The sequence below is a fragment of the Stenella coeruleoalba genome (assembly GCF_951394435.1).
Source record: "Stenella coeruleoalba genome assembly, chromosome: 13".
In the NCBI taxonomy this organism is placed as follows: domain Eukaryota; kingdom Metazoa; phylum Chordata; class Mammalia; order Artiodactyla; family Delphinidae; genus Stenella; species Stenella coeruleoalba.
Window position 1 is genome coordinate 28248012 of NC_137159.1, and position 14141 is coordinate 28262152.

The 14141-nt window shown below is 50.5% G+C and overlaps 1 protein-coding gene across 1 annotated transcript in view; it reads left to right on the forward strand.

The window, feature by feature from the left end:
• Window positions 1–4567: 4567 nt before the first annotated feature.
• RAB11FIP5 (RAB11 family interacting protein 5) overlaps window positions 4568–14141 on the forward strand; it is a 36326-nt gene continuing 26752 nt past the window's right edge. The window contains 1 exon segment of the mRNA XM_079941249.1: window positions 4568–5508. Coding sequence (XP_079797375.1) covers window positions 5078–5508 — 431 coding nt within the window. The 5' untranslated portion in view covers window positions 4568–5077.

Sequence of the window (14141 nt, forward strand, 5' to 3'; positions counted from 1 at the left end):
AATCCTCCAACTTTGCTTTTCGTTTCCAAGACTTGTTTGGCTATTCTGGGTCCCTTGCATTTCCATATGATTTCCTGGATCAGCTTGTCAATTTCTGCAAAAACAGCAGCTGGGATATTGATGGGGAATGTGTTGAATCTGCAGGCCAATTTGGGGTGTATTCGCATCGTAACAGTATTAAGTCTTCCAATTCATGAAAGTGAGATATCTTTCCATTTAATTAAGTCTTTGTTAATTTCTTTCAATGATGTTTTGTAGTTTTCTTTTGTTATACTTCTTTTGTTATATTCTATTTATTTCTAAGTACTTTATTCTTTTTTATACTTTTATAAATGGAATTGTTTTAATTTTTCATTGCTAGTGTTTAGAAATACAATTGATTTTAATACATTGATCTTGTATCCTGTAACCTTCCTGTACCCATTTATTAGTTCTAATAATTTCTTAGTGGATTCCTTAGGATTTTCTATTTACAAGGTCATGTAATCTGCAAAGAGATAGTTTTACTCTTCCTTTCCAATCTGGATAGTTTTATTTTGTTTTCTTGCCTAAGTGCACTAGCTAGAACCTCCAGCACAATGTTAAATAGAAGTCGAGAGTATGGCTGTTGTTTGTAAAGATGTCAATTTTTCTCAAAACAATTTCTCTCACAATTCCAAAAAGCATTAGAGCTCATGTGGATGAATACACAGGTGAGAGTAGCTATAAAAATCTCTGAAGAAAAAGAAATAAGTAAAGATTTTCTCTTCTGCTGTATAAAGCATTTAAAAGGCAACAATAATTAAAACAGAATAGCACTGACAAAAAGATATAAATCTCAGTGGACTAGAGTACAAAGTTCAGACTCTCTCTATAGTATGTATATAAAAACTTACATGAGAAAATCAGTGGCAAAGGGATAGGGTTTTTCAATAAGTATTGGGAAACTTGGATAGCTGCTGGGGAGAGAAGGTTAGATTTTCACCTCAAATCATTCACCAAAATAGTTTCTAGAAGAATTTAAAGAGAATGAAAGAACAAAGAAAAAGCCAAACAATTTAAAAACTAGAAAAACTATGAATGGATATTTATTGGACCTGTGAGTGTGGAAGAACCTAAGCTTGAAACAATGGAAGAAATTCAACGACTTGACTACTTAACTTATGTCAAAACATATTTGCAATAAATATAAAAGACAAAGTGTTATTATTAACATAGAAAGGGTTAATATAAGTGAATAAGTTAAGGTTTCAAAGAAAATGGGCATTGAAAATAGACAATTCAGAAAATAGACAACTCACTAAAAGAGGAAATATAAATGACTAATAACTGAAAAAATGTTCAATCTCATTAGCAATCGAAGAAATGCAAATCAAACAATAAGGAGGTACAACCTTTTGCTTTGAGCAAAGATTTCTAAGATGATATTACTCATCACTGCTTACAGAATGTTGAGATAGCTCTCTCATGCTAACATTATGAAGTGATTTCCCATTATTAGGCCCATTTTATAACGTGGAAACTGAGACTCTGGGGTTCAGTAATTTGCCCAATCTCATACTGCTAGTAAGTCGTGGCACGAGGATTTGAACCCGGGCTGTGTGACTCTATTACAGTGAAGGGCCTAGAAAACAGATGTGGGAGGGAGGGCGAAGGACAGGAGGAAACGTAGCTTGAAGAGTCAGGCAAATATATTTGAAGTGCCTGTCTGGAAGGGTTATGATATTGCAGAGGGAAGCAATGAGTGGAAATTACACAAAGGACCACTCTTTCAAAGCAAGAACTGTCCCTAACGGACTAGAGAGGCCCAGGGAGGCGGTGAACACATCCAGCCCTGGGGAGGAAGAGGAAGTAGGAGGGTCCTCTCTGTAACCCTCACATCAAACTGCAGTGGGTGGGGATGGGAGGTCTCATCTTCCAGAGGAGAAAACACCTCTAGGTAACCAAGACCTCAGTGTCTTCAGAGTTTCTGCTCTTTTCTCAACTGCAGACAGCTAGCAGAGCCCGCCCTTTCTCCTAGGGCCAAGTGACCTGCAGGGGAGCCCTTCCTGGCCTCACTGCCCTCTTGCAACTGCAATCTCAGGTCAGCAGGAAGCCTGACCTTGCCAAACTATGAGGGCCAGGGCAGGAGGAAGGAGAGCGGGAGTAGCCCATCTGAGTTCTCTTTTGCCCGTTCCTGGAGCCTTGCTACTCCATGGGGGAGGCAGAGGGAGGCGGGAGGGAAGAGGCAGTCTGGTCATGTTGAAGAGCTAAGAAACAGATGAAACAGAACCATTAAAGGACAGTGACAAATATGTTAGCTGTGGTTTGGTAAAGATATCTTCATTTGCAAAGCCCCTGGGGAATCCATTCTCAGGGGCTTCATCCTGACTCTATAATCTTGGGTAAGTCTGTTAACCTTTTTTGTACCTCAATTTCTTCATCTGTAAAATGGGTATGACAACATTTCCTGCTTTATTGACTTCAGACGATGTAGTGCTTAGGTGACCAACAAGCTAGTGTGAGGGCAGAGTACCAGAGGCAGTAGAGTCACTCAGACCTGAGTTCAAGTCCACTATCTGCAATTTTCCAGTTAGAAACTTGGGGAAAATCACCCAAACTTTAGCTGCTTTAGCTTCCTCATCCGTGAAGCTGAGAGTAGCAACAGCACCTGCCTTAAATGGTTGTCTTCAGGGGTAAATGAGATAGTACACATAAAGTAGATGCCAGGACCAGGATTCCACAGCCCACAGGTTTAACCATTACAGTACAGTTGCCTCACAACCATAATGCATATAAAACAACAACATATAGTGTAAAGACTGGAAAGCAATACAACAAATTGTTAACAGTGTTTATTTCTGAACAGTGATATTCTAATCTATTTTCATTTCCTTCTTTATATTTTTCTATATTTTCCAAATAACTTATAATCAGAAAAAAAACTATATATGAATTTCAGATGCTTTGAGATCATTTGTGATGGTTTCCACTGTGTTAAAATCTTTGACAATATTTTCTCATGTCATCTTCTCAGCAACTGTTTCAAGTAGGAATCATCATCCCCATTTTCTAGATCAGGAAAGAAGGCTGAGAGGTTAGAGAGCTGACTTAATCTTCAGGTCTTATTGCTGCTAAGTGGCAGAGAGCCAAGATCCTTAGGCAGATCTGGCTGTCTCCAAAGCTAGGTGCTGTCCACAGGGATGCTGGGCTATGGGGCTCAGTGTGGAGAAATCCTCCACCCCATTTTGATCACAGTTAAGGTGGAAGGTTGTTAGGATTGAGCCTTGGTGCATATGCTCCCATGAGTCTCGGGTGCCCGGTGTACAACCATATTCCTGGTAGGGGACATGGCCCGGAAAGTGGGATTTTGGCATCCTCCTTTCACAGCATAAAAAAGTCAAGAGGTACTGTGGAGAGTCTCCCCAAGAAGAAATAAAGGTTTCCACTGTCAAGGTATCCAATAGAGGAACTAAAAAAAAAAAAAAAGCATAACTACATAGGATTGAGGGAGGGAAGTGGGTGTGAGCTACATCATTATCTATCATAGGAGGAAGACAATAGATAATGGCCAGTCCTGAAAACTCTAGATATAGTTATGTAAGCATTTTATGTAGAAATATGGAGGTAACTACCAGGCCTGAAAACACAAATGGCTTTAAGTGGTTATCCCTGGAATGAGGGGTGGAAAGGGAATTTTTTGCTTTTCATCATAAGCGTTTCTGTCCCATTTGATTTTTTTACTTTATTTTGTTTTTAGCTGTGTGTTACATGTCTTTTTAAAAATACTATTTTTAATACAGGCTCTGAAAGTTAAAAAGAAAAGTACAGACTTTGGGGTCATCTGTGTGGATTCACATCCCACCTCTGCCAGTTACGGATCTTGGGCAGGTTAACCTCCCTAAGCTGCAACTTTACCTTCCTGAAAATAAGGATAAAAACCATACTTACCCCACAGGGTTGTTTTGGGGATAAAATGAGGTAACGCATGTAAAGCACACGGACCAGCATTGACCGAAATTCAGCATCTGTAATTATTAACCATTGTTATCATTATTAATAATAAACCAAGCGTGCAAGTAATACCCAGGGCTTTGCACATAGTAGGCACTTAATGGGTGTAAGTAATTGTTTAAAACCTCCACCAGAGCCTATAATTTCCCCCAACTCGTGACGCATAAGCCCCAGCGGCCCGAGGGAACACTTAAATACTGATGTGGTTACTCATTTGTTCATCACTCTGTTCTCCGCCGCAGTGTCCGCAGAGGGCGAGCCCTGCTCCCTGGACTCCCGCGCCAGGTTCTGGCTGCACACGTGATTCCTCCCGCGCGCGGAGGAGGGAGACAGCGGCAGCTCACCCGCTTTCAGGTCGCTGATGCGGGGCCATCACGTGGCGCAGCGTGAATCACTTCTGGTTTCACGCAGGCATCTTCCCGGGCAGGGGCGGGCTGGAGGAGGGGGAGTGCCGCTCGAGACTGGGGAGCGGCCCTGGTCCGCATCGCTCCCACTGGCCAGCGCCAAGGGGATGGCCATGCCGGGAGGGACGGGGCGGGGCAGTTTTACGGCGACAGCTTTCCGGAGCAGGGACGTCTTGAAGGACGACTTGGGATTGGCCGGGAGACGCGGAGCGGGCATTTCATACCCGGCCGAGGGTGCCGCGCTGCCTGCAGGCGAGGCGGGGTTTCCTGGGGACCAACGCGGGAGCCCCCCCCTACCCCCGCGGAGGCCTTGCGCCCCGCCCACGGTCCTCGCGGCGCTCAGCGACCCTCCAGCTCCAGGCTGGTCTGCAGCAGACGGGGCGAGGGCGTGCGGGCCACCATCCCCAAGCTCTGCCGCACCTCGGCGCGGGTACGGGTTAGGTCGCGAGTCGCGGGACGCCGGCCGCTAGGCGGGGCGGGAGGCGGGGCGCTGACGTCGCGGCGCGGCCGGCAGCCGGGAGGCGGGGAGGCAGCGGCCGGCTCGGCCCAGCCCAGCCCGCAGCTGCGGCGGCCGAGCCTGTGGGCGGCGGCGGCGCTCCGAGCCGGATCCTGACCGCCCTCCGCCGCTGCCCAGTTTCTCACTTGGTCCGGGTGTCCACGCCTGGTTCGGCCAGCCCTCACCCGTCGCCGCTTCCCCCGCCATGGCCCTGGTACGGGGCGCCGAGACGGCGGCTGGGCCCTCCCGCTGGCTACCCACGCACGTCCAGGTGACTGTGCTGCGGGCCCGCGGGCTGCGGGGCAAGAGCTCGGGCGCGGGCAGCACCAGCGACGCGTATACGGTGATCCAGGTGGGCCGTGAGAAGTACAGCACGTCGGTGGTAGAGAAGACGCTGGGATGCCCCGAGTGGCGCGAAGAGTGCTCCTTCGAGCTGCCGCCCGGCGCCCTGGACGGCCTGCTACGGGCGCAGGAGACCGACGCGGGCCCGGCGCCCTGGGCCGCGGGCTCCGCCGCCGCCTGCCAGCTAGTGCTTACCACCATGCACCGCTCGCTCATCGGCGTCGACAAGTTCCTGGGCCAGGCCGTGGTGGCGCTGGACGAGGTCTTCGGCGCAGGCCGCGCCCAGCACACACAGTGAGTGAGGGGCGCGCGGGAGCGGAAACGGTTAAGGGCCTCTTGGGGCGTGGCTGGGGAGACGCAGGACCCCGAACCTCGGCCTGGGCGGTGCGACCTTTTGCCTAGCGCTCAAGGGCATAAACCGACAAGTTGGTTCTTCGCATAACGGAATCTCCTTCCGATCCCCAGATGTGCGCTGGGCTGTGCTTGGCCGCTGGTGTGTCCTTGGAAGGCCGGGGGGAGGTGAGAATGGTGGCCTATTGTTAGGAGTAGATTGTCAAGTAAAGTTAGGAGTGGGATCCAGAGGCTCTTGGACTGTGGAAAACTCAAGAAGGAAAATCTTGTGGCCATTCCCAGGGCCTCCGGGCGTGTTTCACTTTCCTCGAAGGGGAGGGAACTGCCTTCGGGCGCCTGTTCCACACCAGGCCCGCAGGGGAATGGGAAGGCCCTGCCTCGCCCTGTGGGGGAAAGAAGGTGCAGTGTTGTCCTCGAGGAGGGCAGAGGATGAACGGAGACGCCCCACCAAATCTAGAGGCTGCAGAGGGCATCTGCTTCTTGCCTGGTACTGGGATGCCCTCTGTTGCTTAGAGACGCCCCCGATTCTTCCCTTCTGTGTCTCTGGTCTGAGAACAGGAGACCCTTTCAGTAAAGGAAGGAAACGCTTTAATCAGGCTTCAAGCATCTTGACTGAGGTGGAGGCAGCACGTGCTTAATGGACAGCAGGAGACAATCTCCCAGTCAGTTAAACCTAGAAGGGCCAGAGGGTTTACCAGTGGGTTTTAAAAAATCATTTATTTTGGCAGCGTTTAACTTTCCCTGTGTTAAGATCAAGGCTTCAGGCTTGGAGCCTCATTTCCTGTTTTGGGCTTGGGCAGGATCCGGAAGCCTGTCCGCAGGGCTGACAACCTGCCCTGGGTCACTCAAGTGTTTAACTGGGGTGACGCCACCCCTAGGCCCATGGGCCCTGGATGGGGAGGGTAAGGGGTTGGTGACAGTTGCTGGAAAGGTTTACCCAAGTGGAATGGCATCCAACTGAGTAAATCTAGGAAGGCTTGCTGGAGAAGGATGAGCCTGGTACAAACCCAAATAGAAAAGGATCTGACCTTGAACATTTCAAAAATGTGGGTAGAGAAGGCCTTCATGGCTCTTTGCAGCCTGGGGTGGGAAAGGGGTTAGCATAGGGCAGGTTTGGGCAGGGCTGTGACTTAGCTCCATCTCCCCCTCCCCTGGCCTTCTCTCCTTCCCTCATGACTTGCTGTTTGGTTGCTGGGTGTGGATCATGTGGTATAGTTTGGCCCTTGTTTTGTTTTTTTCCTCCCCTTTTCTGTCCTTTCCCTCTTGCCTGGCTCAGGGAGCCCAAGGGGGTGGGGGTGAGGCAGAAAGCTCTCCTCTGGCTCTCGTAGCCCTTTCTTCTTCTGAAGAGGCTCCTGTCCCCAAATTCATTCCACCCCTTTCTTTCCCAGTCCTTCAGTCTCCACCTCTCAGCTAATCTGACCCGACTGGTAGATAACACATCTCGGGCTGGGGGTGGGGGGCACTAGAGGGGAGACTAAGGGGCAGACAGAAAAAGTCTCAGCTTGTGGGGAGTGGCTTCTGTGAGGTCAGTGACTTGCACGGGGTGGGGGAGGGGCTTTGATTTTTTCTTCAGTTCCTGCTCTTGCTTTCTTCTTGGCCTCTGGCTCTTCCTTAACTGAGCTGTCTATGTCTGTCGGCCCATGTGCGCCTGTTAGCAGCCAAGGACAGTCCCCTTGATCTGAATGGGAGCCTTATTTACTTTATAGAAGTCATCTTTTCCACCAGGATCTTTCCACACCCACCTGGCTGCCTTTCCTCTGATGCATTGACCTGGGTTATTTATAGAACCTGGAGGGGGCAGGAGGAGGGGGACTTGTAGTGGGCAGCAGGAAAGTCTGTGAAATCAGCCTGATCTTTTAGTTTACTGGACCAAACAGCGTGCCCACTGACAGAGGGTGAGGGCTACTGACGCCACTCCGGTTTGCACCTTCCACCTCTGGCTCTCATGGCCACCCTTGGTGGCCTTTCCTGGAGCATCTTGGCGTGAGCTGCTAAGATAGTGAGTCTGCACATTTTCCATTGGGGAGAGGACTGGGGTGTGCCCTCCTCAGCTTTGGATAATGGTGGCAGAGAACTCCAGGAGAGCACATCATAGCCCTGTGTTGCCCAGACAGAACTCCATTGGGGAAAGGCAGTCTCACGGTTAAGAGGAGGGGCCTGTGGAGTTGCAGATTCCCTTCCAAACCTGCCACCTTGTGGCCAGTCAAGTAAACTCTTGGTGCCTCAGTTCTCTCATCTGTAAAATGGGGCTAATTTATACCTTGACAGGATTGATGTAATGGATGAAATGCGTGTGTAATTAGAGCATCTAGTGCAGTTCCTGGATATGCCTGGTGGTCAGTGAACAGCAGTGATGGTGGAGTGAGGTTTTAGTAGCCTGGTAGCTGTGATCTGGGAGATGTCCCCTGTCTCAGAGGAGCCTTTCATGTGATAGGAGGAGGTAATACAGAACTTAGCGTAGTCCTGGAAAGCCCCAGGACTGTGGTGGCAGGGTACTCACAGAAGTATGAGAGCTCCTCATGAAATGAGCTGGCCCTTCACAGCCCTCCACTACTCTCTTTGCTGCCAGAGTCTTGAGAACTGGGGCTAGTCTTGTGAGGCCTCTGCAGTTCTGAAGCCACACTCAGATCAGCTTGCCAGCTCCGCAGCTGTCCTCCATGGCAGGGCAGCATAGTGTTTAAGAACGTGGAGACTGAGGTTTCACTCCCAGTTCTATCACTTACTAGCAGGCAAGTTACTTAACCCGTTTCCTCGTTTCTGAAAAGGTAACCCATGATAAAAATCATAGAGTTGTACCAATTCAATAAGACAGGATCTCTAAAAAACTTTAGTATCATTTTAGACACATAGCAGGTTTTCAAGATATTAGTGTTGGGTTACTCTCAGGGCCCTCATTATGTGAGGGTGGTGATGATGGGGGCTGGGGTTCTAGGTGCCTCAACAGCCCCCAAAGCTCCTTTGTTAGTGGGGTGCTGTTTGAGGTGAGGGATTTCACTGGAGGCTTCCAACTGATTGAAGAGAAAATTGTCAAAACAACATGTAATGTAATACACAAGGAAACTAGTTATAACCGTCTCCCTCAGTAAAGCCCTAGTGGATCATCATGGGTCTCAGAATCCCAAGAGCTGCTTCTTTATTGATTTGGCCATGCTGTGCTGCTTGCAGGATCTTAGTTCGCCAACCAGGGATCAAACCCGGGCCCCTGCAGTGAAAGCGCCGAGTCCTAACCACTGGACCACCTGGGAATTCCCTCTTTAGCTTCTTTAGATGCGTCCTTTCTGATTTTTACTTCACCACCATCCATAGTACTCCCCAGTGCGTGCTCGTGTGGAGTGAAGTGGTCCCTTCTGTAAGTAGCCCCCTTCCTGGGCCTGTTGGATGGATGGCTAGAGTCTGGCCCCTTGGGAAGGCCAAGTCTGTGGGCTCGGTTTGGGTTAAAACGTGACCATGGGCAGGCTGCAAATGTGGCCCCCTAAGAGGCTCTGTCAGCCCTGGTCAGACCTGTCTCATTGATTTTATAAGGGCCTATGGGAGGCCTGTGGCTGAGGATGACTTAGGTTGGAGACCAGAGCTTTCTGCCTGGCTGATGGTGGTGGCCTGAGACCTCCTCGAGGAGGGCGGGCTTGGGGGCAATACGAGAGGCAGCTGAGGCAAATGCAGCCTGCTGGCCTAAGGTACACCTAAGGTGGGCATGGTCTTTGAGGGCCTCCATCTGTCCCTTAGCCTCCAGATGGCCTGTGTATTGCTGTTGTAGGTAGATGGTGCCTGACCCACAGCCTTATCATGTTTGCAGCTGTGACTGCTCCCCAGGAAGCAGCTGAGGCCGCGAGGGTCCTTGGCTTTGGCTCCTGCTCCAACCCCCGACCTGGCTGCTGGGCAAGTCTGCTTTGGCCGCGGGAAGGGTGTGGCTGTACTTAAAAGCAGCAGTTAGGGCAGAGGCTGCATCTCGCCGAGTTATGGGGCAGTTTTTATCTGGGGTTGCTTGAGCAGCAGTGTCTGGGGAGTGGGGAGTGACTCTGCCGTCAGACTGAGCGGCTTCCCCTTCCCTCTGCATCTGGCCCCATTCTCCCCTCCCTGCAGGCAGCCAGGGACAGGCGCAACTCAGCAGAGCTCCATCCTAGCGACCTTGAGGGCTGTCCCTTTCTTCTGATGGGGGCTGTCTAAACTCTTTTTATTGCTGCCAACCTGGTGCTGTGACGCGCTCTCCAGCGATGCTAAACGGCTGGTCTGGCCTCGTCCAGATGTTTCCCCTGCCTTTCCCACCCTGTGCTGGGACAGATAATTAACACAATGACAGGAGCTCTGTATGCTCTCTGGGAATCAGTACCCTATTTTTTCCTGTGCAGGGCCGACCTCTGCAAAATAGTGTGGTCATGAAGAAGCTTTGCCCTTCCCCACAGCCAAGTAATAAAAATAAGTCCGCGATGTGGGTCCTTTATGCACCTGGCAGTCCTGTTAAGGAAGATTCTGATGGCTTTGCCCTTACTGAGTTGGCCTGTGGGGGTGGTCCTGGGCCCAGGTCTCTCCGCAGTGAGCAGAATAAGCAAGTTCAGCTCCCAGGAAGCAGCGCTACAGAGTTGCCGGGAGGGGCTTTGTCACGGGCCACCTTGACCTTCAGCTGACCCTGGGGGTGGCGAGGAGAAGCACAGCCCTTAATCATGGAATTCTGATGTCAGAACTGGAAGAGTGCTTAGAAGTGTGGGAATTGAGGCTGGGGAGGGAGAGTGACAGGCTCTCAGCTACTCTGCAGTTAGGGAGGGTGGGGCTCTGTGTGGTTTCTCTTAGGCCCTGACAGCCTGAAGAGCTGTCAGATTTGGGATAAGGAAGAGACGGCATTTGGGAAGCTGAGTGCATCCCAAGGTTTCTGTGGAAGTGCCTGAGAGGTTTTAGGGAGAGAGGGACATTTCAGCTGGGAGGGGGAGGGAGCCTTGGGGCTTCCTTGAGACCCGGAAGGACGTCTAATCCACAGGCCTTTCTGCCTGGGCAGAGGACGAGGGAGGCCACTGGTTGGGTGGGAAGTTCAAAGGAGGGGAGGACATGGACACAGCAGCCCGCATGCCCAGAGGGTGCAGTCTTATTAGGAGGACAGACCCCCACATTTGGAGGAGGGGCCATAGCCAGCCCCTCCGTATTTTGGGGCCTAGCCAGGGAGCACTGGAGATGTTCAGAGCAGACGGAAGCCCTGCGCTCAGCTCTGGTCAGGGAAGGCCTCCCTGAGGAGGAGATGTACACCGGGCCTGTCAGGCTGGCCATCAGAGATCCTGGTCTGCCACCCCACCTTCTCTGAGTTCCCATATGGACGGCGTGTAGCACTCCATTTTGGAGGATTGTCATAGCCTTCTTTGTCTAGCATATCATTTATTAAGCCGTTTTTAGGTGCTGGCACTGTCCTAAGGATTTGACTTACATCAGCTTATAGCAACCCCTTGAGGTGTAGGTACTGTTACTGTGTTTAACGAGTGAAGAAACTGAGGCACATAGAGGTGAAGTGACTTTTTGTTTTAAAGATTGTTTTCTTTTGATGTGGACCATTTTTAAAGTCTTTATTGAATTTGTTACAATATTGCTTCTGTGTTATGTTTTGGTTTCTTGGCCGCAGGGCATGTGGGATCTTAGCTCCTCGACCAGGGATCGAACCCGCACCCCCTTTGTTGGAAGGCAGAGTCTTATCCACTGGACCACCAGGGAAGCCCTAAAGTGGCTTTTCTAAAGGCACACAGTACATGGCAGTCAGGATTTGTACCGAGACAGCCGGGCTCCTGATTCTGTGCTCTTCGCCACCATGCTGTAACACCCATCTTGGTCCTCTCCCATGTCTCCCAGGGTTCAGCTTTGCATGGAAGTTGGTGCTCAGCAGCTGCCCTCCTTAGGGTTCCTCTCTCCTTCCCAAAGCCCATGTCTTTGGTTAGGCTTGGGGGCTCTGGAAGCATGACCTGCTTCTCCTGTGTGAGGCCTTGGCTGGTAGGGGTAAGTGCATTTAGTCTGCAGCTCCGTGTCTGGTTATATCTTTCTCAGGGGATGGGGGTGTTGCCTGGTGCATTGGGAAAGAGGGTATCACTGCCACTAGACTGTCTCACAGGAGCCGGGGGAGGCCTGGAAAGCTCTGCCTTGGCCCCGGGCACCGCCCCCCCCACCCCCCGGGAGGTTTGCTCCCATTGGCTTGTGCAGTAGAGCTGGGCTTGGGATCATCAACAGATATAAGACTTCCTGACCTTTCCCAAGAAATCACATGCTTGTTTTACTGTGACAGAACGCTCTGAGCCATCCATTCCTCCTCCTACAGTCATGCAGTCGTTTGCTTTTTTTTTTTTCCCCCTTTCTTTTGTTCAACATCTAGGAAGCAATTACTGGGCAACCACTGTGCCTAGGTCAGGGCTTTGGAGGAAACATGAGAAAGAAAATATAAAGCCCTTTCCCTAGAAGGGCAAAAATATGTTTGAGACAAGACTTAACACAGGAAGGATAATTAACCAACAAAGCAGCATATACAAAATATGAGAGAAGGAAAGGGTCAGAAGAAGGACCAACTCACCAGGGTTGGAGTGATCAGGGTGGGCTGCCTATAGGAGGCTGGACCTTGAATGACAGGTGGGGCGTGGTGGTGGCTGGGTGAGTTTCTGGGAGGGAGACCCAGAAGGGAGGGAAGGAAGGGAAGGTGGGTGTGGTGGGGCTGAGCCAAGAGAGGGAGTGGAGGGGAGCCAAGCTTAGTTTCCTATGTGCCTCTCTCAGCAAAACAACCTGGCTTTCTTTACTTCTTATTTCTTTTTGAGTAGTTTACCTGGTTCAAAATTCTAAAGATACATAGGGTTCACAGTGAAAAATCTCCCTTGTCCCGACCTTGAGTCACCCAGCTCCTCTCTTCAGAAGCAGTCAACATTACCAGTTCTTATATGCTTTTAAAAGCCAATGCGTTATAGATTTCTTCTCCCTCTCCCATTGTGTTTGCACAAGTGCAGCCTTCTTCACACACACAGGTCTGTACCTATGATAAGTCTGGCTTCCCCACACAGGGGTATTATTGCTTGTCTCCACCTGTTTCAAGTCTGAACTGAGACCCTGGCAGGAAGACAGCCACTACTTAGTTTTGTCCTCCGTGACTCAAGACCCTGTTTGGGGTGAATATGGGGTTAGGAGAAAACTGGGGAGGGGAGTTTGGTTAAGTAGAATTTCTTCCTTATTCCCTTGTCTCCCCTGGGAGAGGTCATCCTGCTGATTTTCTCCTTTCTCTTGGGCGGGGTCATCACTCTTTGGTCCTGGGCCACCTCGCTCCCAAGGGGCTGATGACAGCCTATAAAAGGCCCTGACAGACAATAAACCCAAATCTTTACGTGTGGGTTGGCCTACTTTTCAGAGTGCTTTCCCAGCACCTCACTTCCTTCTTCCCTGAGGGCAGGGAGGGTGACCCCCCATTTTTACTGAGGTCAAGACTGGGGTCTCAGGAGTGGAATGACTGATCCAAGGTCACATGATTCATTAGTGGCAGCCAGATTTCTAACCTCCTGAGCCCAGTGCTTTTTCCCTACATCATGCTTTCAACTATACATACTTCTATTGCTGTGTGGTTAGACTTGGCTCCAAGCAGGCGTGGGTCGCTGGCCTCTGTCCGAGGCAAGCTGACAAAGAGATAAACCTTTGGAGCCTACAGCAGCAGGAGGGATGAGGACTGGCTGAGATGTTTGTGCCCAGGAGGGAGGGAGGCTGGTCCTGGCTGGGCTCTGAGGTTGAGCTGAGCAAGCCATGCCCATGGAGCCAGGGGTAGCTAATGAAATGATGGTTCTGGGCTCCAAGGACTGTCGGTGCCGGCACAGAGCCAGAGTAGGTGATAAGAGGCCTGATAAGAGGCACTGTCCTCTCCTGCAGTTGTGCCTGGCTTGCAGTTTTACCGTCGATACCAAATCAAAGGCAGGATGAGGTTGTGAGTGTTGGGAGCCATCAAGGATTGGCCCGCGGCCCACGCGTCTCCTCTCTGATCGTGTGTGAGGAGGACTGCCTGAGTGGGGGATTTGGAGAGGAGGGAAGGCATCTAGATGGAGGAGCCTCTGGGGAAAAGGCTTTTCCAGCCGTCTCTTCAAACTCCATGTAATACAGTTTTAGTTGACATTTCTCCCTGCCCCTAACTGGCTTATTTTATCACCCTTCTTTGACAGAGGTGAAGTGGGTGGTTGAAAGCCACTTTGTAAGTCAGATCCAGGACTAGAACCTGGGTCTCCTGTCTTCCAACCCTTGCGTTTTTCCACTATTCCTTTAAAATAATTTTTTTTCCACTTATTTTTGGTACTGAAGCTAAGCTCTGCCAATGCCATCTCATTTATCCAGCAGGTGTTAGAAGGTATTCCATATATCAGGCCCTTTCCCTGGGTTGGGGGGCATAAAAGGTGAGTAACATTTTGTGCAGTCAGTAAGCAGTGAGAGCACAGGTGGAGTGGCTCTGCCTGAGTGCCACTGCAGGGGACGAAGGGGGCACTTGGAGAAGGGCACTCTGGCCCCTCCTACCTTCCCCATTGCTCCTGTCCTAGTTTAGGCAGGTTTTTTTTTTTTTTTTTTTTAAATCTCCTCTAGACTGTTAGCATAGCTGC